Genomic DNA, 23,415 nt, shown 5'->3' on the forward strand with positions numbered 1-23,415 from the left:
CCACCGGACTCGGTCATATTGGCCGCAGCACGGAAAACCCACTCGGTGGCATCATCCTCCACGGTCCCACCGGACAAAGAGAGCAGGCATCTTGACTCTCTGGGGAGAAAAATGTGCGGCACGGCGGCATCCATAATCAAGGTCTCCAGCGCTTCTGCACTCCTGGGCAGGTATGACCGTTCTCTGTGGGACTCCCTCAACAGGTTCACAGAAAAGTTGCCCAGGGAAGACAGACAGGACATCCAAGAAATCCTGCAAGAGGGATGTCTGGTATCCAACCAAGTCATCAGCGCAGCGGCGGATGGAGCAGACTTGGCTGCGCATGGGTACGCACATGGCATCTGTGCAAGGAGGTCTTCCTGGCTCAGGCTGACTGGTTTGAAACAGGAAGCTCAACAGCGCATCTTAAATCTCCCTTTCAACGGGAACTCGCTGTTTGGTGCCCATACGGATGACGAAATGGCACGAATGAAGACCGAAGTGGACACCATGAGGGCAGTAGGCCTGGAGAGGAAGAAGGACTTCAGGCGGAGGTATAGGCCTTATGACAGGCGCCCTTTCCAGCAGAGGGTTCAAACCCCTCACTGGTCCCAGAGGTCACAGCAAAGGCAGGGACGCCCTCTTTTTCAGGCTCGTAAGGCCACAAGGGAACGAGGGTCAAGTAGACCTCAGCAGTCCACACCGAAAGCGCCGGCCAAACAATGAGATCTCGCTTCCCTCGACACTGTACTCCACTCAGGTGGGGGGAAGTATCACAGATTTTCTTCACGAGTGGCACTCTATCACAAAAGACAAATGGGTGCTCAACATTGTCGAAAATGGCTACTCTCTTCTTTTCAGACAACCTCCACCGCACTTGCCACCAGCCAAATGCAATCCATCTCATCTCAACCTGCTGCGCAAAGAGGCTCTCGCCCTCTTACGAAAGAAGGCAATAGAAAAGGTTCCACTTGCACACAGAGGAAAGGGGGTTTACTTCCGTTATTTTCTAGTGGCGAAAAAAGGCCGAGACGGCGTTTTCAGACCAATTCTGGACTTACGGCTGCTGAACAAGTACATAAGAAAACAGAAGTTCAGAATGCTGGCTCTTCACCAAATTTTCCCTCAACTACGTCAGGGAGACTGGATGTGCTCCATCGACCTGCAGGATGCATATTTTCACATCCCAATAGCTCCCAAGCATCGGAAATGCTTGCGCTTCCAGATAGCCTCACAACACTATCAGTTCAGAGTGCTACCATTCGGCCTGAAGTCTACCCCCCGCGTCTTCTCGAAATGTGTGGCAGTGGTAGCGGCACATCTTTGAAAACAAAAAATCTTCGTCTACCCATACCTAGACGACTGGTTACTGAAAGCTTCCTCTCCGGATCAGGCGAGAAGCCATCGGGAAATTGTGCTCAAGGTTTTCGAGTCTCTAGGTCTTCAAGTCAACTACCAAAAGTCCACCTTGATTCCAACACAGAACCTCCACTACCTGGGAGCTATACTAAACACAGAGCTCCAAAGAGTGTATCCTTCGGAGGAACAACTATTATCAATAAAGAGGAAGTGCCAAGACCTGTTAAAATCCGACGCACCGACGGCCCGTCAGGTGACATCTCTGCTGGGCTCCATGGCATCATGCATTTTCATTGTCCCAAATGCCAGGCTGCGCATGAGGCCCCTCCAAGAGGCGTTGGAGAACAACTGGAGCCAAAGGACAGGTCGCTGGGAGGACAGAGTGCGGCTACCAATAGCGGCACGTCAGTCATTGCAATGGTAGATGCACAGACCTCACCTGTCAGTAGTTGCTCCATTTCACCAGGTAATTCCATCCGACATTCTGGTAACGGATGCGTCTCTTCAGGGATGGGGGGCTCATCTGGGTCCCCTTCAAGCTCAGGGCCTGTGGTCCGACAACGAAAAGAACTACCACATCAATCTATTGGAGCTCAGAGCGGTCCATCTGGCTCTCAAGTCTTTTGCCCCATCGATTCAGGGGAAGTCTCTCCTAATACAAACGGACAATACAACAACAATGTATTATCTGAACAGACAGGGGGGAACGAGATCCCTACCCCTATCGCGAGAGTCCCAAACAATATGGCATTGGCTCCTGGCCAGAGGAATGTCGCTTACAGCGGTTCACCTGCCAGGTCAACAAAACGTGGAAGCAGATTTCCTGAGCAGACACCTAGAGGACGCCCACGATTGGGTCCTACACGACGAAGTCGTCGAAGACATCTTCGCTCTATGGGGTTGGCCTCAATTGGATCTCTTCGCGGACGAAGTAAACAAGAAATGCCCAGACTTCGCATCCAGGTTCTACCGTCCGGGATCTCAAGGGAATGCCCTGTTGATCGACTGGTCAGGGATATTTCTCTATGCCTTTCCACCGATTCCCCTCATACCGGTAGTGATCAACAAACTTTACAGATCCAGCACCAGAATGATTCTCATAGCACCGCAATGGCCCCGTCAATTCTGGTACACAGATCTCCTCAACCTATCGGAACAACCTCACAGGAGGCTGCCGTGCAGACCGGATCTTCTGAGCAGGATGGAGGGCAGGGTTCTGCATCCCAACCTACCCTCTCTGAGCTTGACAGCATGGCTCCTGAATTCCTGCAATATGGGCACCTAAGGCTCTCGCAGTAGTGCATGAATATCTTGAAAGAGTCCAGACGACCTTCCACGCGGCGTTCTTACGCTTTTAAGTGGAAGAGGTTCTACATATGGTGCTGTCAACAAGGTCAGAATCCCATATGGGCTCAGGAGGATGTCATATTATCGTACTTACTTCATCTGGCAAAGTCCGGTCTGCAGGTATCATCTATTAAGGTACATTTGTCTGCCATTACAGCCTATCGTAAGTCACCTTCTCAGGAATCCTTCTTTACGAAACCAGTAGTCAAGGATTTCTTAGAAGGTTTGAAAAAAGTTTTTCCGCCCATTAGGTGACCCTCTCCTCCATGGGAGCTGAACATAGTATTGTCAAAACTTATGGGCCCTCCTTTCGAACCTATACACAAAGCCTCTTTGCAACACCTTACGTGGAAGACGGCTTTTTTGGTATCCATTACTTCCGCGAGGAGGGTCAGTGAAATTCAGGCTTTGTCTTCCAAAGAACCGTACACTGTTTTTCACGACAATAGAGTGGTTCTGCTAACTCACCCATCATTCCTACCGAAGGTGGTGTCAGAATTCCACATCAATCAGACTATCTCTTTACCGACTTTCTTCCCCAATCCGGAGACTCCGGCGGAGAAGGCGTTGCACTCCCTAGATTTGAAAAGAGTGTTGAAATTTTATTTGGATAAAACAAAACTGATTAGACATTCCAACAACTTGTTTGTAAATTATGGTCATTTGAGGACAGGAGAGGCAGCATCTAAACGAACAATATCAAGATGGATAGTTTCTTGTATTGTTAATGCTTACCAGTTGGCTAACAAACAACTACTAGGTAGACCTAAAGCGCATATCACAAGGGGAAAAGCGGCTACTGCTGCCCTCCTTAACAATGTTCCAATATCTGAGATTTGTAAGGCTGCTACATGGAAGTCTGTACATACATTTACTAGACATTAATGTTTGGACTTGGATGCGAGAGCAGATGCCCAAGTGGGGCAGGCCTCTTTGAGAAATGTATTTGCATGATACATATCTTTTTATGCACTTCTATTAGACAGTCCGCAGAGTTTAGGGATGGGCTTGCTAATCTATTCAATGTTTATGACTATTGATGAGGATCCCCTGGAAGAGAAGGATAAGTTACTTACCTGTAAATCCTAGTTCTCTTCCAGGGGTATCCTCATCAAAGTCATAAACAACCCACCCTCCTCCCCGGACGCACGTCTCCTAGAAGTGCAGGACAGACGGTCTTTCGAATCCGTTACATGGATTATCACCGTAAAAAAGTACTGACCTAACTGTGAACCAACTGTCACCTCTCCTTCACCCCTGAGGCATGGTGGGATACTGGAGGTGCTCAGGGTCTTAAAGGCACAGTGCCAAAGTTTTTATGGTTCTCCTGTGTTAACCTTCATGCAGCCTATTGGCTAAGAATGCTCCATTGTTTTTCAATGTAGTTTTTTCTCTTTTTTCTCTAGTTATTACTGCTGCTTATTCCCCTAAGCCCAGTTTTGGGGGCTTGGGTAGATATTTATTCTCTATTGTAATTTTTATTATGATAAAAAAAATATTAAAAAAACTTCATAGAAATAAAGCATTTTAGCCTGTTTATGATTATAGCCTGCATTGCTGTTTTACACATGTATATATGAGTTTAGCATGAAAGATATGTCTACTAAAAATGCTATATATATTTTTTTCATGCATATTTCATACTTTATATGTGTGTATTTGATGTATACTCCGGGGTCCCCGCACGAGGGCAGGAATACTCAATGTTTATGACTTTGATGAGGATACCCCTGGAAGAGAACTAGGATTTACAGGTAAGTAACTTATCCTTATTGTGGCTCCAGATTGAGCATGGAGAGTCTGGTATCCTGAGCTGTTGATGGAGTATCGGTCCCCTGATCAGGCTGTCCCTTCAGTAGGATCTTCTGTCGCAGCAACACAGGGAAGGTCCAGCACCTGAACCTACACACCATTCACCTTTATGCATGGCTATTGGGCAGCGACAGTTGACAGCTTTGACTTTTTTCCTGAAGTCTGTGATGTTATTCTGGCAGGAAGGCGCCCCATCACCAAGTTGGTATGCACCTGCTGCTGAAATAAATTTGTGGTATGGTGTGCTTCTAGAAACATCAGTCCTCTTTCTGCTAAGGTTCTTCTGCTTCTCTGTATTTGGCCCAGCAGGTTTCAGCTCGGGGGACAGTTAAAAATTAGCTGTCAGGCCAGCCTTCTTTATTTAAGTCACCTGTTGTGGCTAGGTTTCTCAAAGGCCATTAACATGTTTCTTTCTCAGGCCATTCATCTTGCCCCACTGGGTTTTAAATCTTGTTACTGACTTTAATGCGTGTGCCCTTTGAGCTTCTGCACAGTTGCCATCTTCAGCTATTGACTATCAAGACTGCCTTTCTAGTGCCCATTGCATGGGCCAGGAGGGTCAGCGAATTGCAGGCAATCTTGGCACACCCACCCTGCACCACCTTCTATCCATCCAAGCTGATACTCAAGACACGTCCTTCCTTCTGAAGCTTGTGACTCCTTTTCATGTAAGCCAGAACAACACCTTGCCTACCTTCTTTTCGCTGCCTCACCCCCTCCAAAGAGGAGGAGAGACCGCCTGGACCAAAAAAGAGCGTTTTCATTCTACCTTGATAGCACAAACGTTTTTAGGGTTGACAATCAACTCTTTATGGGGTACGCAGGAGCCATGAAAGTAAAGTCAGTGCAGAAACGGATCATATCAAAATGGATAGTACTCTGCATCCCGATCTGCTATGCATTGTCTGGGTATTCAGAATTATTGTCCCCTCATTGAGCCCTCATTGGCAGCAATAATGGGCAGACCCCCTGACATTACACCCAGAATGGCTCTCCTAGGCTTGCTTGAGGAGTAGGGGGGGTTCTAGAAGAAGACTTTTTCCTGGGTCTGAGCTGTGTGATAGCCAAGAGGGCCATAGCCCTCAGATGGAGGCCTTGAGAAGACACCATGTCTTCAGGAGTGGCAGTGGGTATAGATGGCTGCTTTCTGATCGATAAGGAGGTTTATAGGGCCAAGGGTTGCCCCCAATTATATGATCAATATACGGAGCATGGTGGGAATACTCCCAAATGCTAAACCTTTGGCTTTCATGAACACCTTTTCTGTTGGATCTTGCTAGGCATGGCTCCCCCACCCCTGGCCTCCTTCCCCCACCCGCTCTGACCAAATGCCTCCTTAACTCCCAGAGGTATGCCGCTCTTTAGGGTAGACAAACTCTAGACAGTGTAAGTCATAAATCTGACTTGGATAAGACTGTTCATACACAGATACATGGTGAAAGTGTACTCTAAATCGTACTTCTGTGGGTAGGCTTTATCATTGGTTCCTGAACCTACGGTGATCACCCTGTAACCATTTGTCATTGACGTAAGTAATGATTGTTCTGCGCTGTTATTGTTGAAAATCAAATAAAGTTTATGGAAATAAATTTGATGAAGAGCCCGGTTGAGCCAATTAAGTAGAATTAAGATACCTTTCTTGTAAGATGGTTCTACTATTTGCGCTAACTTCTGCTAGAAGGGTGAATGAAATTCCTTTAGGATCAAACAGACATGTATGCTGTTCATAACAAAGTTATTCTGAGGAAAAATCCTCACTCTATTCTAAAAGTATCATCAGATTTTCATTGGAATGCTGCGCAAGTTGTGCTAAAGAATATTTGAAAATCTAAGTAATGCAGTAGAGAGACCTCTTCATATGTTTGATGGAAGAAGATTGTAGGAAACTGTCCCTTGTTGCAGCTACTCCCCACCCCCACACTTTTTGCTTAATATTGAGGGCAGGAATAAAGCCTGCTCTTGGTGGAGGTGCTACACACCTCCCCCCTGCAGGAACTGTCACATTTAGTGGTGAGTCTAAAAGGCTCAGTCCTCCAGTCACAGTGCCCCAGAGCACTACAGCTAGTGGAGTTTATTCCCTCGTACCCCCAGGCAAAGCCCCACTTTTGGCAGCAACTCCGGCAGAAAAATTTGACAAAACAAGGAGGAGTGACCACTTCAGCTGTGACCACTCCTAAAGTGTCCAGAGCTGAAGTGACCCCCCCTCCTTGCAAAATCCTCCATCTTGGTTTGGAGGACAGGGACCAATAGGGTTAGGTCTTTTTCTCCCTCCCCAAAGGGAGTGGACACCGAAAGAGTAGTCGACCTCAAGGACAGTAGCCATTGTCCCCCAATGGTTGGACATCGTAACCCCCGGAGATTGGAACTGTAAGTCTTGTACTTACCTTGAAACTGTGCTAATTTTGTTTACCCCCTAGAACTGTTTCTGAAAATTGCACTGCTTCAACTTTTAAATCAGATTATTGCTATTCATTCGAAAACTGTATAACTTGCCAAATCAAAACAAAGTGTTGCAAAATATTTGCTATATTAAAACAATTGGCCTGCAGTTAGTCATTGAGTGTGTGCTTCATTTATTGCCTGTGTGTACAATAAATGCTTTGCACTACTCTCTGATAAGCCTACTGCTCAACCTCACTACCACAAAAGAGCATTAGTATTTCTACTTTAGCCTCTGTTATGCCTCTGGGGAACCCCTGGACTCCCTGCGCACACTATCTCATTTTGATACAGTGTATACAGAGCCACCTTGCTACAAAGATGTCGCAAATTCTACAACGAACGTATCAAATGTTTTTCTAAGTCACGTCAACTGTTAATGACACATGGTCCTTCCAAAAAAGTAGAGTCCCTTTCAAAACACATTAATTTGAGTGTCTGCAGCCATTCCGTTCTGTCACAACAAAGGAAGCTTGCCTCGCCAGAGATTTGTTACAGGACATTCTACTAGAAGTGTGTCCACATCCACTGCCTTGTGAGCTGGAGCAGAGCAGCGACTTGGAAAAAATAAACGGACATCTGTGCAGCATACTTGCCTGGATTTGAGCAAAGGAGAAGTTGCAGCAGTGAGGCAGACAGTTTTGCCTTACCTTTTCTAATAAGGTGAACATTTTACTTTATTATCCACCATCTGCAATAAAATGTCTAGTATGTGTTGACTGCTTGTTTCTATGATTCAAGTGTGTGAATCCATGAAAGAGCCAATGCTGGAACTGTAGTTCTCTTGTGCTAATACCTTTCGTTAGTTCACATATAACCACCCATCTCCCCTAAAAAGGCTCACTTGTCAAAAATGTTCTTTCCTCCACACTAGTGCTGTGAAATCCAGGGTATGGTGGTCTCTGATGGGAGTGGTGTTCACTTTGCTCTCATCCAATTGGTAGACGTTTCCGTTTTTTTTATAGGTTACTGATGTACCTCCCTTATGTTTATCATTGATATTCCCTTCCTTAACTACAGTGAGACTCCCAGCTCGATGACTGGTCTAATTTAGGCGTGGGAGTCTATGAAAGATACTAATACTGCAGGGCCACAGTTACAGGTAAATAATTAGTGTCTTCTAATGCAAAAAGAACAGTTGTTTAATGCATTTGAGTGTCACCATGAATACAAAATGTAAAACAATCGCAAAATGACAGGTGGACATCCTAATTTATAAGGGCAGCCAGAAAAATGAATCCATTTCAACCTTGGCACAAACATTACACACTATAATTCCAATGCGTATATTGCTGTACAGCAATTCATTTCAACAAAAACCTTTCAACATTTTTAATGCATTCCCCATTCTCAAGTATATCAGCTGATCTTCATAGCAGTCACTATAAGTGTTTGTCGCTGTCTAATGTTGCTCTAATTTGTTTTCTACTGAATTCCTTTTTCTAGGCTTGAAGCGCCTGCAGAACATGTTAAACAAGCTGTGTTGAAATTATCAACAGGTGAGTAACGCTGATGGTTTTATTTAATGGCCATTCATACTGAGAAATCTGGAAACATTTGGAGATAAATGTAAAGATCGTCACCTTTTCCATTTTCACTTCTTATTCACAATAATGTTACAGTATGAATTCTATTTTAGCAAAAGGTTGACAGTGTGAACAATTGTTTGCATTCATCCGCACCCAGCTTTGTGCCTTATCCTCCTGCTGCTCTGGACATCTGAAAGCAAAGGATAACTGGCTTACCATGGATGGTGATAGCTTGGAATTGCGGCGTCGGTCTTGTCTTGCTGGGTTTGCTTTCGGCCTCTTGGGCAGGGCACTTGTGGCTCTTTCCCCAGGCCCCGCACTTCTGTTATATCCCGGAATATCAATAATCAAAAAGCAAACATGCCTTATTTATTCTTGCCGGAGGGATCCTGGCAACATCATTAGGTGACGCCAAACACTGTTTTTCTCTTCACTCATCGTGCTGGTGTTCTTACTCAGAAGATGCTCCTTGGATCTGAAACTAATGGAAAAATCCACAGGAGCTTTTGACGTGCCTGCTCCTGGGGGCATGTTTGTTCACTCCCCCTTTGTCGTTTACTGAACCATTATTTTGCTGCATACCTGTTCTTTTGGCCTGTGGACAGCTATATCAGTTAAGTGGGAGTGTGTTACTTTTTATCTGGCTTGTGAAGAGTGTAACCAGCTGCCACAGAGGTCCTTCTGTGTCTGCCACTCAGGGCTGGAGGTCCTCCATAAATGGGTGCTTGAACAACCTGCACCCCACATGTAGTCGCTACAAACTAAAATCGGTATACACAGAAGGTCTTTTGAGTCAGCCTGCTTCAGATATTGCTAATGTAGAGTGTCAGACACTGGATTAGCCTGCAGAACAGCATACATAGACTATGGCAATGGTCAGCCCCCATCAGCAATTGCTTTGTTGGCAGCGCCATTCAGATTTTAGATACACCCATAGGCCAGTCATTAATTGGAGTGTTTGACAAGTTGAGTGACATTTTGCCTCAGCACATCACATTGGATGGGAGAGCACTGATAGGTGAAAAATTGCCCATTTCTTCAACAGCCTGTCTGCCCTCAACAGCCTTCTGGTACACACTTGCTCTCTTCGCGTGCAACAGTTTTCTTTAAGTGACAAATGCATATTTCTAAGATCTTTTTCTGGGAGTATTAGAGACTCATTCATGCTATTTGGGGTCAGCTGTGAGTGATGAGTGCTACTACTAGCATTGTATACATGCGCAGACAAATTATATAGGTTGATAGGTTCATGAAGTCTCCCTGTATCAAACTGAGGACTATTACCAGATTCTGTCTTTAAGCTGTACTATATTAAAATACGTATGAGATGAAACCCGTTTATATTTTTAGAATCAGCAAGGATGGTGGTATTTGAAGAATGATGAAGTGTGGAGATAATCCTGCCACAAGTAGATGGAGTATATAACAGTAGCTGAGGAGCAAAAGAGCATGTGTAGCAGACGTAGAACTCTCCAGAGCAATCAATAGTGTATTCTCTCCAGGGCTAGCAATCTCCTTAACTGCCCCTCTTACGAAACCAGTGTCCTTGACAATCAAGGTTCCTTTCACTTTCCATTGCATATAGAGGGTTCTATGCACTACACATCCCCTTCCCTTAACAATCGAATGCTTACGAAGGTGAATATTTGGAGCATGTGGCTGTAAATGCACTAGCTCTGCATACTCCTGCCAGGTGGTGTTGGGCTCAGGTGTTTGTAACTTGTATTTCTTCAAAGAAGTCTTTCGAGTCGCAAGTTCTCGATGATTCATCTATGGTCGTGAATTCACATGGACATTGACCTCATTGTCGATTGTTTTACGGGTTCAGATGTGTATCAGCATTGCTTCTGTTCTCAGTGTGTTTCGACATTTCCTTTTGTGACCCTGGAGCCCATTGCTGAGAAGAATTTTCATTGCTTTTACATTTCTTACAACGGCCGCTTCACTCCTTGAGTCAGTCGTTAGGCGACTAGACCACTCGGCTCTGAAAGTCCTTTAGGACGGTGTGCCTTCTTGACCTGCTTTGGAGAATGAGGATGGGCATGGGCATGAAGTAATTGAATGGATGCCCGTCAGAAGATACCCGCAGTGCCATTCCAAATACCCCTGGGCCAATCTCCACGTCATGTGTAACTTGTGCCTATTGTGGAATCACAACGAATGCAGGCACAAATCTTGATTGGTGTTCAAAAGCAAGAAAATCCTCCATCAGCGAAGAGATGGATGGTGGCCCCTGCAGAATGTACAACTTATCTTAGCAGACACCAGACGTTTTCAACGAGACTGATACGCTCAATTCCAAAGAGGAGAAATCTGGTGAGTCACCTGACCTTCCAGCCCGCTGACCCAGCCCCAAAATCATCTTCTCCAACATCTCATAGCCTGAAGAGGAAGACCTCCTGGAGGAGGAATAGGTGCCCGAGGAAGTTCCATATACCTGTATCGACCCTGGACCTCATCCAAATAACACACCACACATGAGTACAGTAGAAAAATATAGCCTCTTGCAAAATACAGAAACAGACGTTGAAATCAAGAACCTCATCAAAACTGCTATCGGCAAAAGCACCATCTGCTCGGCAGCAGTTGACAGCTGCCTCTGAGGAAAGGACTATCCTCAAAGGGCTGGACCTGGATGAAATGCAGCAATGTATTATCATCCATCTGAAAGACCTATAGCTGCAGATTCCTTACCTTTGAATTACAAAGGCGTCAGGCTGGATCTGTAAGATTTTCGCAAGCAATCCCCCTGCGGGCCGGTAGGTATAATCAGTACAATCAGTACATCTCCGCTTCAGAAAAGAGACTGCTTAAGAACGCAGACTTGTCTTTGAAGAAGATCCACCTGTGGACACGTCAGCGCCTCCGTTGCACTCCATTACCCCCACTCCTCCACCTGTACCTCCACCACGTCTTTCCTCACGTTCAATGACATCACCTGAGGAGCAACCAGTACTTTGACAAGCAACCCTCGCCCGTGCTCTATAGCCAAGGACTTTGCCCCAGTTTACCCAGATCCCAAGGATGATCTTTAGGAGGTATACAATTATATAATGTAGATTTGCAGGGGGTCCCAGATCTTGACCACGTCTCTGTCAGAGCCTCCTCTCTACATGACACCGCGGCATAGCACAGTGTTTTCCAATACAAGGAAGACTTTTTTTGTCGAGATGCTCTCTAAAACAGAGCGTGCTCACCAGTACCTCCCTATGCTGAAGTGGAGGATAAAATCTGCCCCAAACCGGGACACTCTGACCCTCTGTACTTCAAGAGTCATGTCCTACCAACCACTGCAAGGAAAACGGCAGCAGCCAAGGCCACAGGTGACACTCCTGACAAGGAGATCAATCGTATTGATGATGCTAGTAAGAGAGTAGCAATGGATGGGACTGCACACAGATGCGTCATCAGTTCAGTAGGCTTCCTCCCCTGTATGAGAGGGCTCATTGGAAGGAGATGGCGGGCCTCCTCCAGCTTCTCCATTACCAATACCACAAGAGAAGAGAGGAATAGAGATGGAGAAAGCTATCTCCAATGCTAAACATCTCACTTTACTACGAGAGGAAGTTTAGGCACACTTACTGAAGGTAGCCATAGAGCTAGTGCCCCTTCTACACCTGGACAAAGGCATCTACTTCTTATGCTACCTCATTTGCAAAAGGAACAGCTCGCTCAGGCCAATCCTTGACTGCCAGCCTCTCAAAATATCCTTTAGGAACTGTTTCACATGTTCACTCCATAGGATGCCGTCCGCCTGCTGCAGCAAGGCGACTTCGAAGGCACGCTAAACCTGAAAGATGCCTACTTCAGCATCCTAATTCATCTTGCTCATGGGAGCTACTAATTCAAAATTCTACCCTTTGGAGTCACCACGGTCAGAGTGTTTAGCAGTGGTAGCCGGCCACTTGAAGCGGTGGGGAACTTGTGTCTTCCCGTGCCTAGATGACTGACTGATTAAGAGCTGTAGCAGACACGACTTTCAAGCTCATATCCAGGCTGCATTTTCACTCCTGCACAGCTTGCGGTTTGCAATAAATGCCATCAAGTCACTGTTGGAGCCATTTCAAGTCCCACCTTTGCTAGGCTCAGGCATAAACCCAGTTGTGGGCAGAGCTTACTGTAGGTCCCAAAGAATAGAGGCATTTCAACAGCACCTGTCTCATTTGCAGCTACTCTGTCCTCTTGCACTTCCTCCTTGGGATAATGGCTCCATACATTTTCATGGTTCTCCACACTCCGCTCCCAATACACCTATTTCACTAGAGCCTGTCAGGTCAGTGCCCATAAGCGGAGGGTCATTGGTAAGATCTACTGTTTATAAGGGTCAGTACCTATTACTCACTGCAGTGGTGGAACAGCAGCATTCTGTTGCGAGGCAGGTCCTTTGCAGGCCCAGTATTCGAAGCTGACCATCGCCACAGACATATCTAGCTGGCTGGGGAGCATATGTTAACAAAATGACAGTCTAGTGCCTCCACATCAAACACTTGGAACTGTTAGCCATTCATCTAGCCCTCAAAGCCTTTCTTCAACAGATTTGGGGCATGGTGTGACTGGTGCACACAAACATGATCTCAATGTTCAACCTGCAAAAGCAAAGAGACCTACACTCAACTCGGCTGTCGGCCCTAGCACAGAGAATTAGTTGCTTGGCGATCCATCACCAGGTATATCTCCTAGCTGCATATCTTTTGGGAATGGACAATAACTTTGCAAACCTGCCTAGTGGGTCGCAGCAATAAGTACACAAATGGGAACGCCACCCACAATTCATAGTCCCTCACCTTCAGACATGCGGCAGTCCAAACAGAGCTTTTCACCACAATCTTAAAATGACCTAACTTTGCTGTAAGGTTTAAAAACCCCCAATACATGGGCAGTGACGTACAGGTGAATTGGTCAGGGAACTTTGCAAATGCTTTTCCTCCTATCCCACTTCTTCAGTACATGGGCAAGAAGCTGAGGCAAACCTCCCTCACTCTCACCTGGGTGAATCCAAACTCGGCCAGACAACCATGGTTCTAAACCCTTCTGGAGATGTCCGTCACAAGAAGCACAGATAAGCCAGGTATCCTGTCCTCGGGAAGCTCAACATGGCAATTTGAAGTCCTAGAGTTTGGTTTTCTTAACATACCACAAGAATGGATGCACATACTTGGGGAAGCCTCCAGGCTCTCTACACATTCCTTCCATGCTGCTGGAAGCAACTTGTCCACTATTTTCCTCCAAACCACATAAACCTTCTTATGCCTAAAGTACAAAACATTATCTGCTACATCCTAGATTTACACAAGTCAGGGTAAGCTCACACATCAATTTGTCTGCGCCTAGCTGCCAACGCTGCATACATGCAGAACACTCCTCACTTATTAAAATTTGTGTTAATAAAACTTTTGTGGAGTACCTTAAACATATAATTCCACAAAGGGTGTCTCATTGCGCAGGTATGGAATCTCAATATTGTTCTCAAACTACTGATGGGTCCCACTTTCGAACCACAGCATTCCTTTGAAGTTCCTTTAGTGGAATTTGCCTTCCGTGTAGCAATATCGTCTCTTAGATGCATGGGACTTACAGGTCCTCACACTGCAGGAACCACTTTTTTCAGGTTCACAATTACGAAGTAGTTATTAAAATCAATCCTAATTTCTTTCCGAAGGCGGCCTCCCCATTCTACTTTAACCAAACAATCAAGCTTACAGTCTTTTTCCTATGACCCGACACAGAGAGCACTTCACACACGTCACATTAACCATATGTTTATGTATTATATAGATAGGACCAAGTCCTGGTGCAAAACACAAAGATTTTTGTTACCTTTTAGCAGCCTCATAAAGCTCATCCAATATCTTAGGCAGAAATCACCAGGTGGGTTGTTAAATGCATCCAGTCCTGTTACTTTAAACCTAAAAGGATCCCTACCTTCCCACACCTGGCCACTCTCCACCTTTAAACAGGTCACCACTCTAGCGTTTCTGGAAATATACCCACAGCAGATACATGCAGAGTGCATCTTGGACACTTCCACATGTTCACAAAGCATTACTGTGCGGACATTCTTGCAAAGCAGCACGCTAAATCTGGTGTAACTTTCTCCAGGACTCTTTCAGACCTCAGTCCCATCCAGTGGCTAGCCATCGCTTGGGGGAGTACTGCTTGTCAGTGGAAGCAGAGCATGTGTATCTGCAGTGACCCATGCCACGACTGCATGATATCACTTGCCCTGTAAGCACCTGTATGTAGCGTTGCAGATTCACATGCGTCCCTGGGAGTGTTCGAAAGTGACACCTTGCACCTACATGTTTTTTTGTGATGCCCATCTGGCCACTGTTCTTGCCTATTTACTACTCCATACCTACTCTCACCCTCTGCGTGGAAAACAAGCTAACAAGGGAGTCAGTGCCGGTGTGCATTCACGACCAGAGGAGGAACCACCAAGGATACCTCGTGGCTCTAAAGACGTATCAGAAGAAAAACAAGTACTAGATGGCAGGACAATGCGGAGCCTGTGGATGTGAAGCACAGCATGCAAGGAGCAGAGAAAGTAGCCTAATGATTTAATTTTTTAAACACCCAGGTAAGCAGCAGAAAGGTGCAATCCTATATAGATTTTTTACAATGTACTTATTATTTACATGTATAGGTTGTTTAAGATAATATTCTCTTTTAATGGACGCAAGCATGAATACAATTTGCAATCCGAAGAGGTACATTTATCTTTTTTTTTTTTTATTTGGCTTGGCCGACTTTTCTACTCCCAATTCACGTTTGATTACCAGTTTTATTGGGTGATGTGTTTGAACGCTACATGGCAGAACCTTTGTTTATACCATTTGGATATCTCTGCAGACGTTTTGCAAAACGCCCTCTGAGTCACATAATAGCACGAGAAACCTCAAATTCAGAGGTGTGCAAATAGCTACTGTTCCTGAACACAGTATCTTGTGCATATTTCATTGCCGTATAGTTGGTACACATCTCATTGTTGGATAGTTGGTACACAGTGAAATATTATTATAAGCTTGTGGGATATCACCTTCCCCGTTCCCACACTTACCTAAGGGCAGGATCGTCTGTTCCTCCTCGCGGTCTCTGGGACGCCGTTGAAACCAAGCATTTGCAATGCAATTGGTCTCACAGTTTCTTGAGTTAGTTACTGGCATTGTAAATTCATAACCGGACTTACTTGCCATATAAATTGGTCAACCCTGCCTCATAATTTCGTCTTTTCCTGCCATATAATTCCATTGGCCCTGCACAAAACGAAAGCACTTCCATGTACCTTCTTCCCCTGCCTGCAGCAAAAAATGAAAATGTTGCTATTTAGCAGCCTTTAATTGGGCGAAGCTTAATTGAAGTGCGCTAACGTGTTTACTGCAGGCAAATATGCGCTTACAAAATACACGATTTCCACTTAAAAACTTTAGTCTAACCACGGAACACATTGTCCACACAGAAAATACATATTTTTTATAAGCTAATGCCTGCATATTAATACAATTGTCTCCTTTAATATTTATGTTTACGTGTTGTTTTACTGGTGTGTCCCATATGGTGTTTGGCTGCAATTTACACTGTTTAAGTGTGATTCACTTTACAAAGTTTTATAGCATCTGATAACATCGCTGCTGTCTACAAAGCAAGCCAGCCAGTCATTTACACTCCTTCATCTGGGTGATGCTGCCCTTTCACAAACACATGCCAATGTTTCTACTCTGTGTTTTTATTTTTTAAGTTAAACTTACGTCTCCGCAGCAGTCTTGTTTACTTTAATTTGCTGTATTTCACACTGTTTACAAGTAAAGAGTGATTCATGTCCTTGTGTTCAGAATGTTTTTTACAGCATGATGACATCTTGCTGTTTAAACTTCCAGCCTGGCAGCTTGTTTATAGTTTGTAGCGGAAAGACATTTTCACTTGTTAGAGTTTGCATTTCTAATAAATTATTCTTCATTTCCCCCACTGTAAATCAGTGAGGCAGAAAAATAACTGATGGCCCTTTAACAAAAATTGTTTGTGCCCTCCATCAGAACACACCGGCTCAAATTAAGCATTGTGAATATGTGTGCCTTCTTTAGATCCAGCTGTTATTCTAAACAGAAGGCTGATTTATTTTTCCTTGATTGCGAAGGCATAAGCTTTGTTTCTAGCTTACGAGACCCACAATTGCCTTTTTAGCGTACACAAAAAGTATGTTTTTTCTTGGTTCAGCTGTCACCATACCACGCACGCTAATAACTGCTGCATATACTTTTACAAGTACTGAATAGTAAAGCAGGCTAATTTTCTGTTTGTGTTGCACTTACGTTTTGGTTTTGTTATGACTTTCCTAAGTGTCTAGTTTGGTCATACTAAATGCAGCGCTGTAAGCAAGAAATGAAGCTTGGAATTATTATAAGGCAGTGGAGAAAGTTAATGTGGCTGCTGCAAAGAACGTGTTGTAGGCAGATCACACTGCATTCAATTTTCAAATGTTAAAATAACTCTGGTGCTTAATATTATTTCTGGAGAGAGAACATACTTTTCTCAAGTGGATGCTTGGACTAATTATAAGATAGTGCAGAAGGTTAATGTGCCTGCTGCGAGGAACATGCACTAGGCAGATCAAAAGTAGCAACTAATGTAACAAGCTCACACAAAAGGCGATATTTACGGGCTGCTGGCAAGCAGCGGAAGCTTCACTGGAAGGACAGATGGGGATTGTTTTTGTTAAAGCTTTCTTCTCCTGGTGTTTTAGAAAACGATTGAAACCAGGGCTGGCTCAGTCCTTTCACTCTTGATAGCCTTGGAGGATTTTGGTTTGTGCACCGTTTCTAAGCAGTACCGTAGTACCCCCATTGTGAAAAACAAAACAATGAGCTGCTCAGAATTAAATGTTCCAAAAACACAGGCTGAGCGGCCTGTGCCCTTAAAACAGAGGCTGTTGTGAGAGGAAGAAAGGGCATAAAAGAGAAATAAGTACAACACACATCAAAGACATGATACAGCAAACAACTAATGAAAAAATGAAAGTAATACAGTTTCACATAAGCGAGCGGAAGGCCACCATGAGCATCAGCGTGAAGAGACTCAAAAGAAAAAAGAAGTTCGCTTGCAGTGAAACATATTGGTAAAAGTGCAATTAGCCATGTAACAGGGGCGATGGCCAAGGCGGTAACAAAACCGCCCTAAGGAGGGACAAACGTAAAGCATTTACCAAAGAAAAGAAAGGATTTTTGAAAGGCAAGTCCATGAACAAGTGATAGTGATAGGCGTATGTACATACATACCAACACTTTGGAAAAGCTTGTGCGCTACTATGCTCAACCTAAAAAAGACATTCCAGGGCAGGGATCTTCAAAGGCCTCGCCACCTTTGAAATGCAGTAAAGGCCTCTCCAAATGGTAGAGCAAGCCCGACCCCCAGTTCTTGATCTCAAGTTTTGCGGCAGGACTAGAAGGTAAATTAGGAGGAGTGCCCACTTCATGCCAGTCCCACTCCTAGGGTGTACGAGCTAAAGTGGACCCTAATTTCTTAATTCCTCCATCTTGTGTGGAAGGAATTAGGCCAATAGGGTTAGAGGCCACTTCCAGAAGGTTGTAGTCACCCTAAAGGTGAGTAGCCTATTAGCTACCACCTGGCAAACCCTGTAACTCCCCTAAATTCAGTATTTAGGTGCCACCCCTGATCCCTAGAACTCGAGAGTCCTGTCGACCTAAGACTGTAGGAAAGTACCATCTTGCCTGGCATGTTACCCCCATATTTCACTGTATATATGTTGTTTTAGTTGTATGTGTCACTGGGACCCTGCCAGCCAGGGCCCCAGTGCTCATAAGTGTGCCCTGTATGTGTTCCCTGTGTGGTGCCTAACTGTCTCACTGAGGCTCTGCTAACCAGAACCTCAGTGGTTATGCTCTCTCTTTGCTTTCCAAATTGTCACTAACAGGCTAGTGACCAATTTCACCAATTCACATTGGCATACTGGAACACCCCTATAATTCCCTAGTATATGGTACTGAGGTACCCAGGGTATTGGGGTTCCAGGGGATCCCTATGGGCTGCAGCATTTCTTTTGCCACCCATAGGGAGCTCTGACAATTCTTACACAGGCCTGCCACTGCAGCCTGAGTGAAATAACGTCCACGTTATTTCACAGCCATTTACCACTGCACTTAAGTAACTTATAAGTCACCTATATGTCTAACCTTTACCTAGTAAAGGTTGGGTGCTAAGTTACTTAGTGTGTGGGCACCCTGGCACTAGCCAAGGTGCCCCCACATCGTTCAGGGCAAATTCCCCGGACTTTGTGAGTGCGGGGACACCATTACACGCGTGCACTATACATAGGTCACTACCTATGTATAGCTTCACAATGGTAACTCCGAACATGGCCATGTAACATGTCTAAGATCATGGAATTGTCACCCCAATGCCATTCTGGCATTGGGGAGACAATTCCATGATCCCAGTGTCTCTAGCACAGAGCCTGGTACTGCCAAACTACCTTTCCCGGGGTTTCACTGCAGCTGCTGCTGCTGCCAACCCCTCAGACAGGTTTCTGCCCTCCTGGGGTCCAGCCAGGCTTGGCCCAGGAAGGCAGAACAAAGGACTTCCTCAGAGAGAGGGTGTTACACCCTCTCCCTTTGGAAAAAGGTGTCAGGGCTGGGGAGGAGTAGCCTCCCCCAGCCTCTGGAAATGCTTTGATGGGCACAGATGGTGCCCATCTCTGCATAAGCCAGTCTACACCGGTTCAGGGATCCCCCAGCCCTGCTCTGGCGCGAAACTGGACAAAGGAAAGGGGAGTGACCACTCCCCTGACCTGCATCTTCCCTGGGAGGTGCCCAGAGCTCCTTCAGTGTGCTCCAGACCTCTGCCATCTTGGAAACAGAGGTGCTGCTGGCACACTGGACTGTTCTGAGTGGCCAGTGCCAGCAGGTGACGTCAGAGACTCCTTCTGATAGGCTCTTACCTGTGTTGCTAGCCTATCCTCCTTCCTAAGTAGCCAAACCTTATTTTCTGGCTATTTAGGGTCTCTGCTTTGGGGAATTCTTTAGATAACGAATGCAAGAGCTCATCAGAGTTCCTCTGCATCTCTCTCTTCACCTTCTGCCAAGGAATCGACCGCTGACTTCTCTGGACGGCTGCAAAACTGCAACAAAGTAGCAAAGACGACTACTGCAACCTTGTATCACTTCATCCTGCTGGCTTTCTTGCCTGTTTCCTGGTGGTGCATGCCCTGGGGGTAGCCTGCCTCCTTCTTTCACCAGGAGCTCTGAAGAAATCTCCAGTGGGTCGACGGAATCTTCCCCCTGCAACCGCAGGCAACAAAAGACTGCATCACCGGTCCTCTGGGTCCCCTCTCAGCACGACGAGCGTGGTCCCTGGAACTCAGCAACTCTGTCCAAGCGACTCCCACAGTCCAGTGACTCTTCAGTCCAAGTTTGGTGGAGGTAAGTCCTTGCCTCCCCACGCTAGACTGCATTGCTGGGTACCGCGTGATTTGCAGCTACTCCGGCTCCTGTGCACTCTTCCAGGATTTCCTTTGTGCACAGCCAAGCCTGGGTCCCGACACTCTAACCTGCAGTGCACAACCTTCTGAGTTGTCCTCCGGCGTCGTGGGACTCCCTTTTCTGACTTCGGGTGGACTCCGGTTCACTCCTTCTAAGTGCCTAATCCGGTACTTCTGTGGGAGCTGCCTGCTTCTGTGAGGGCTCCCTGACTTGCTGGGCGCCCCCTCTGTCTCCTCATCCAAGTGGCGACATCCTGGTCCCTCCTGGGCCACAGCAGCATCCGAAAACCCTAACCGCGACCCTTGCAGCTAGCAAGGCATGTTTGCAATCTTTCTGCGTGGGAACACCTCTGCAAGTTTCTTCATAACGTGGGACATCCATCCTCCAAAGGGGAAGTTCCTAGTCCTCTCCGTTCTTGCAGAATCCACAGCTTCTACCATCCGGTGGCAGCTTCTTTGCATCCTCAGTTGGCGTTTCCTGGGCATCTGCCCAATCTCGACTTTGTCGCGACTCTTGGACTTGGTTCCCTTGTTCCACAGGTACTCTCGTCCAGAAATCCATGGTTGTTGCATTGCTGGTGTTGGTCTTCCTTGCAGAATTCCCCTATTACGACCTCTGTGCTCTTTGGGGAACTTAGGTGCACTTTACACCTACTTTTCAGGGTCTTGGGGTGGGCTATTTTTCTAACCCTCACTGTTTTCTTACAGTCCCAGCGACCCTCTACAAGCTCACATAGGTTTGGGGTCCATTCGTGGTTCGCATTCCACTTCTAGAGTATATGGTTTGTGTTGCCCTTATACCTATGTGCTCTCATTGCAACCTATTGTGACTGTACATTGCGTTCATTGCTTTCTATTGCTATTACTGCATATTTTTGGTATTGTGTAATATATCTTGTGTATATTTGCTATCCTCATACTGAGGGTACTCACTGAGATACTTTTGGCATATTGTCATAAAAATAAAGTACCTTTATTTTAGTATATCTGTGTATTGTGTTTTCTTATGATATTGTGCATATGACACCAGTGGTATAGTGGGAGCTTTGCATGTCTCCTAGTTCAGCCTAAGCTGCTCTGCTAAGCTACCTTTTCTATCAGCCTAAGCTGCTAGACACCTCTTCTACACTAATAAGGGATACCTGGACCTGGTGCAGAGTGTAAGTATCCCTTGGTACCCACTACAAACCAGGCCAGCCTCCTACAAATACAAGCTGGACAAAACAGAAGTTGCCCAGCAGAGAAGACTGAAGACACCAACTGACTTGGTCCCAGCCCTACCAGCCTGTCTGCAGTCTTCAAAGAACCTGCTTCCAGAAGACGACTGTCCTGCAATCCAGCGACCTCCAAAACCTTGGGAGGGCTGCCTGCCTTGGATAAAGACCAGTAACCGCTGTGGACTGCAGACCTGTCCTCAAGAAACCATCTCTGAAGAAGAACTCTTTCTGAGGAACCGCCACCTGAACCACCTCTGCATCCAACGCCCCTGGACCGAGTCCAAGTGGCCCACCAGTCCAGTGTAGATTCCCCAGCGCTTCTGACCAAGAGTCCTCCGTGGGCAGACCGCTCCTGGACTCCACAGCAACACCTGTAGCCTAAATACAAAGACTTCCCCTGACCGCGACCTGCCTGGTAAGCTATTTCCGACTCCAAAAGGCTCCCCTGGGCCGTGGAGAGCTGGACCGTCTGTGTCCCTATGACTACTGGCGTTTCAACTTACCTGGACAGCTGTGGGTTGATCTTTCCCCACCTCCTGACCAGAGCCTGCAGCCTGGATCTGAAAGTGATCTCTTCCATGGAATAACATTGGGTGCCCGACACTATGTTGGCATTCTGCACCCGGCCGCCCCTGTGCCACTGAGGGTGTAAGTTTGGTACTGCTTTGTGGGCTTCCCCTTCACCCCCTCCCAGTGCTTGCCTCTACCCCCAGGAGCAGCCCTCTGCATTGATTAACATTGGGCACCCACTTTGACCTCTGCACCATCGTTGGAGGTGCACTCATTGTACCAACCTGAACTTTGCTTGGTGCTAGTCAAAAACCCTAAAGACTGGGATTGTAACTTGTGTACTTCTTTGTGAAAATGCATTCCTGTTTTCCTCTCAGAGGTTAACATTGGAGACTGAAATTTGCATTGTTGATTTTTGAGACAAAGTATTTTTAATTTAAAAATTGCTTACCTTATAACGAAGTTCTTTGGTTCAAAGCATATATAAAAGCAACTGTTATTTTTCTGAATTGGTCTTGGATTTTTTCTTTGAGTGTGTGATGCATTTATTGCATCTGTGAGTACAACAATTGCTTAACACGATTCCTTGAAAAGCCTAACTGCTTGCCCACACTGCCACAAATAGAGACCTATTTCTGCCTCAGCAAGCCCGTGGGGATCCACTGGACTCTGCACAAGGTACTTCATTTTAGTTCCCTATATAAAGAGCCAGCTTCCTACACCTTTCTCTTTTACTTTCCTCTTTTTGCATGAAAATAGCTTGATACTTCACTTCTTTTTTTTTACAATGTATCTTTACAAGTTGTGCAGAGAAATAAATCTGATAATGGAGTTGATGACCATGCGCATTTCAGCAAGAGGAGGAGTCAGACTACCTACGTGACTCAAAAGAAAAACAACTTGGATACACCCTGGTCCAACACTAGATGGCAGGAGTGTGCACAGCATGTAAATCTACAGTACTACATGCTACGAACAAATGTGTTGGAAAGTAGCCTCTTTCTAGCTTGGTTACCCCCACTTTTTGCCTGTTTGTCAGTGTGTTCACTGAGATCCTGCTGACCAGGTTCCCAGTGACTGTGCTCTCTCCTCTAAATTTGGTTGTTGGTAACTTTTTCTTACCGCAGTTGGCATACTGGTCTCCCCATATAAGTCTCTAGTATATGTTACATTAGTACCCACAGCATTGGGCTTCCAGGGGATCCCTATGGACTGCAGCTGTTATTCTGCCATCAATAGGGAGCTGATGGAAAGGGTTATGCAGACCTCCCATTGCAGCCTGTGTGAAACAGGTGCATGCACCCATTTTCACTACAGGTCACTCCACCAGGTCACTATAAGTCACCCCCTATGGTAAACCCTTTCAACCCAGAGGGTAGGGTGCAGGTACCTGTGTGTGAAGGCACCCCTGCACTAGCAGAGGTGCCCCCACAAACTCCAGATCCATTTTCCTGGACAATGTGAGTGCGAAGACGCCATTTTACGCTTGTACTGGACATAGGGCACTACCTATGTCCAGCTACATAATGGTAGCTCGGAACCTAGGCATTTTTCTTATCAAACAGGTCGGAATCATAACCCAGTACTGTTGCAAGTATGATTCCATGCACTCTGGGGGCTCCCTGGTGGACCTCCAGCATTCCTACTACCAGTCTTACAGGTTTTTCCAGGCAGCCAAGCTGCTGCCACCCCTCAGACAGGGTTCTGCCCTCCTGCTACTTGATCCGATCAAGCC

At 45.9% G+C, this 23,415-nt stretch overlaps 1 protein-coding gene and 1 long non-coding RNA gene across 2 annotated transcripts in view; one reads left to right on the top strand and one right to left on the bottom strand.

The window, feature by feature from the left end:
* Positions 1–8,754, bottom strand: part of LOC138250561 (uncharacterized) — a 200,948-nt gene extending 192,194 nt beyond the window's left edge. The window contains exon 1 of the long non-coding RNA XR_011194986.1: positions 8,682–8,754. This is a non-coding gene — a long non-coding RNA (uncharacterized lncRNA). The remainder of the gene's footprint in view (positions 1–8,681) is intronic.
* Positions 1–23,415, top strand: part of LOC138250551 (uncharacterized) — a 235,957-nt gene that overhangs the window by 193,628 nt on the left and 18,914 nt on the right. The window contains exon 5 of the mRNA XM_069205551.1: positions 8,383–8,435. Coding sequence (XP_069061652.1) covers positions 8,383–8,435 — 53 coding nt within the window. The remainder of the gene's footprint in view (positions 1–8,382; positions 8,436–23,415) is intronic.

The sequence above is a fragment of the Pleurodeles waltl genome, chromosome 1_2, assembly GCF_031143425.1.
Source record: "Pleurodeles waltl isolate 20211129_DDA chromosome 1_2, aPleWal1.hap1.20221129, whole genome shotgun sequence".
Taxonomy (NCBI): Eukaryota; Metazoa; Chordata; class Amphibia; order Caudata; family Salamandridae; genus Pleurodeles; species Pleurodeles waltl.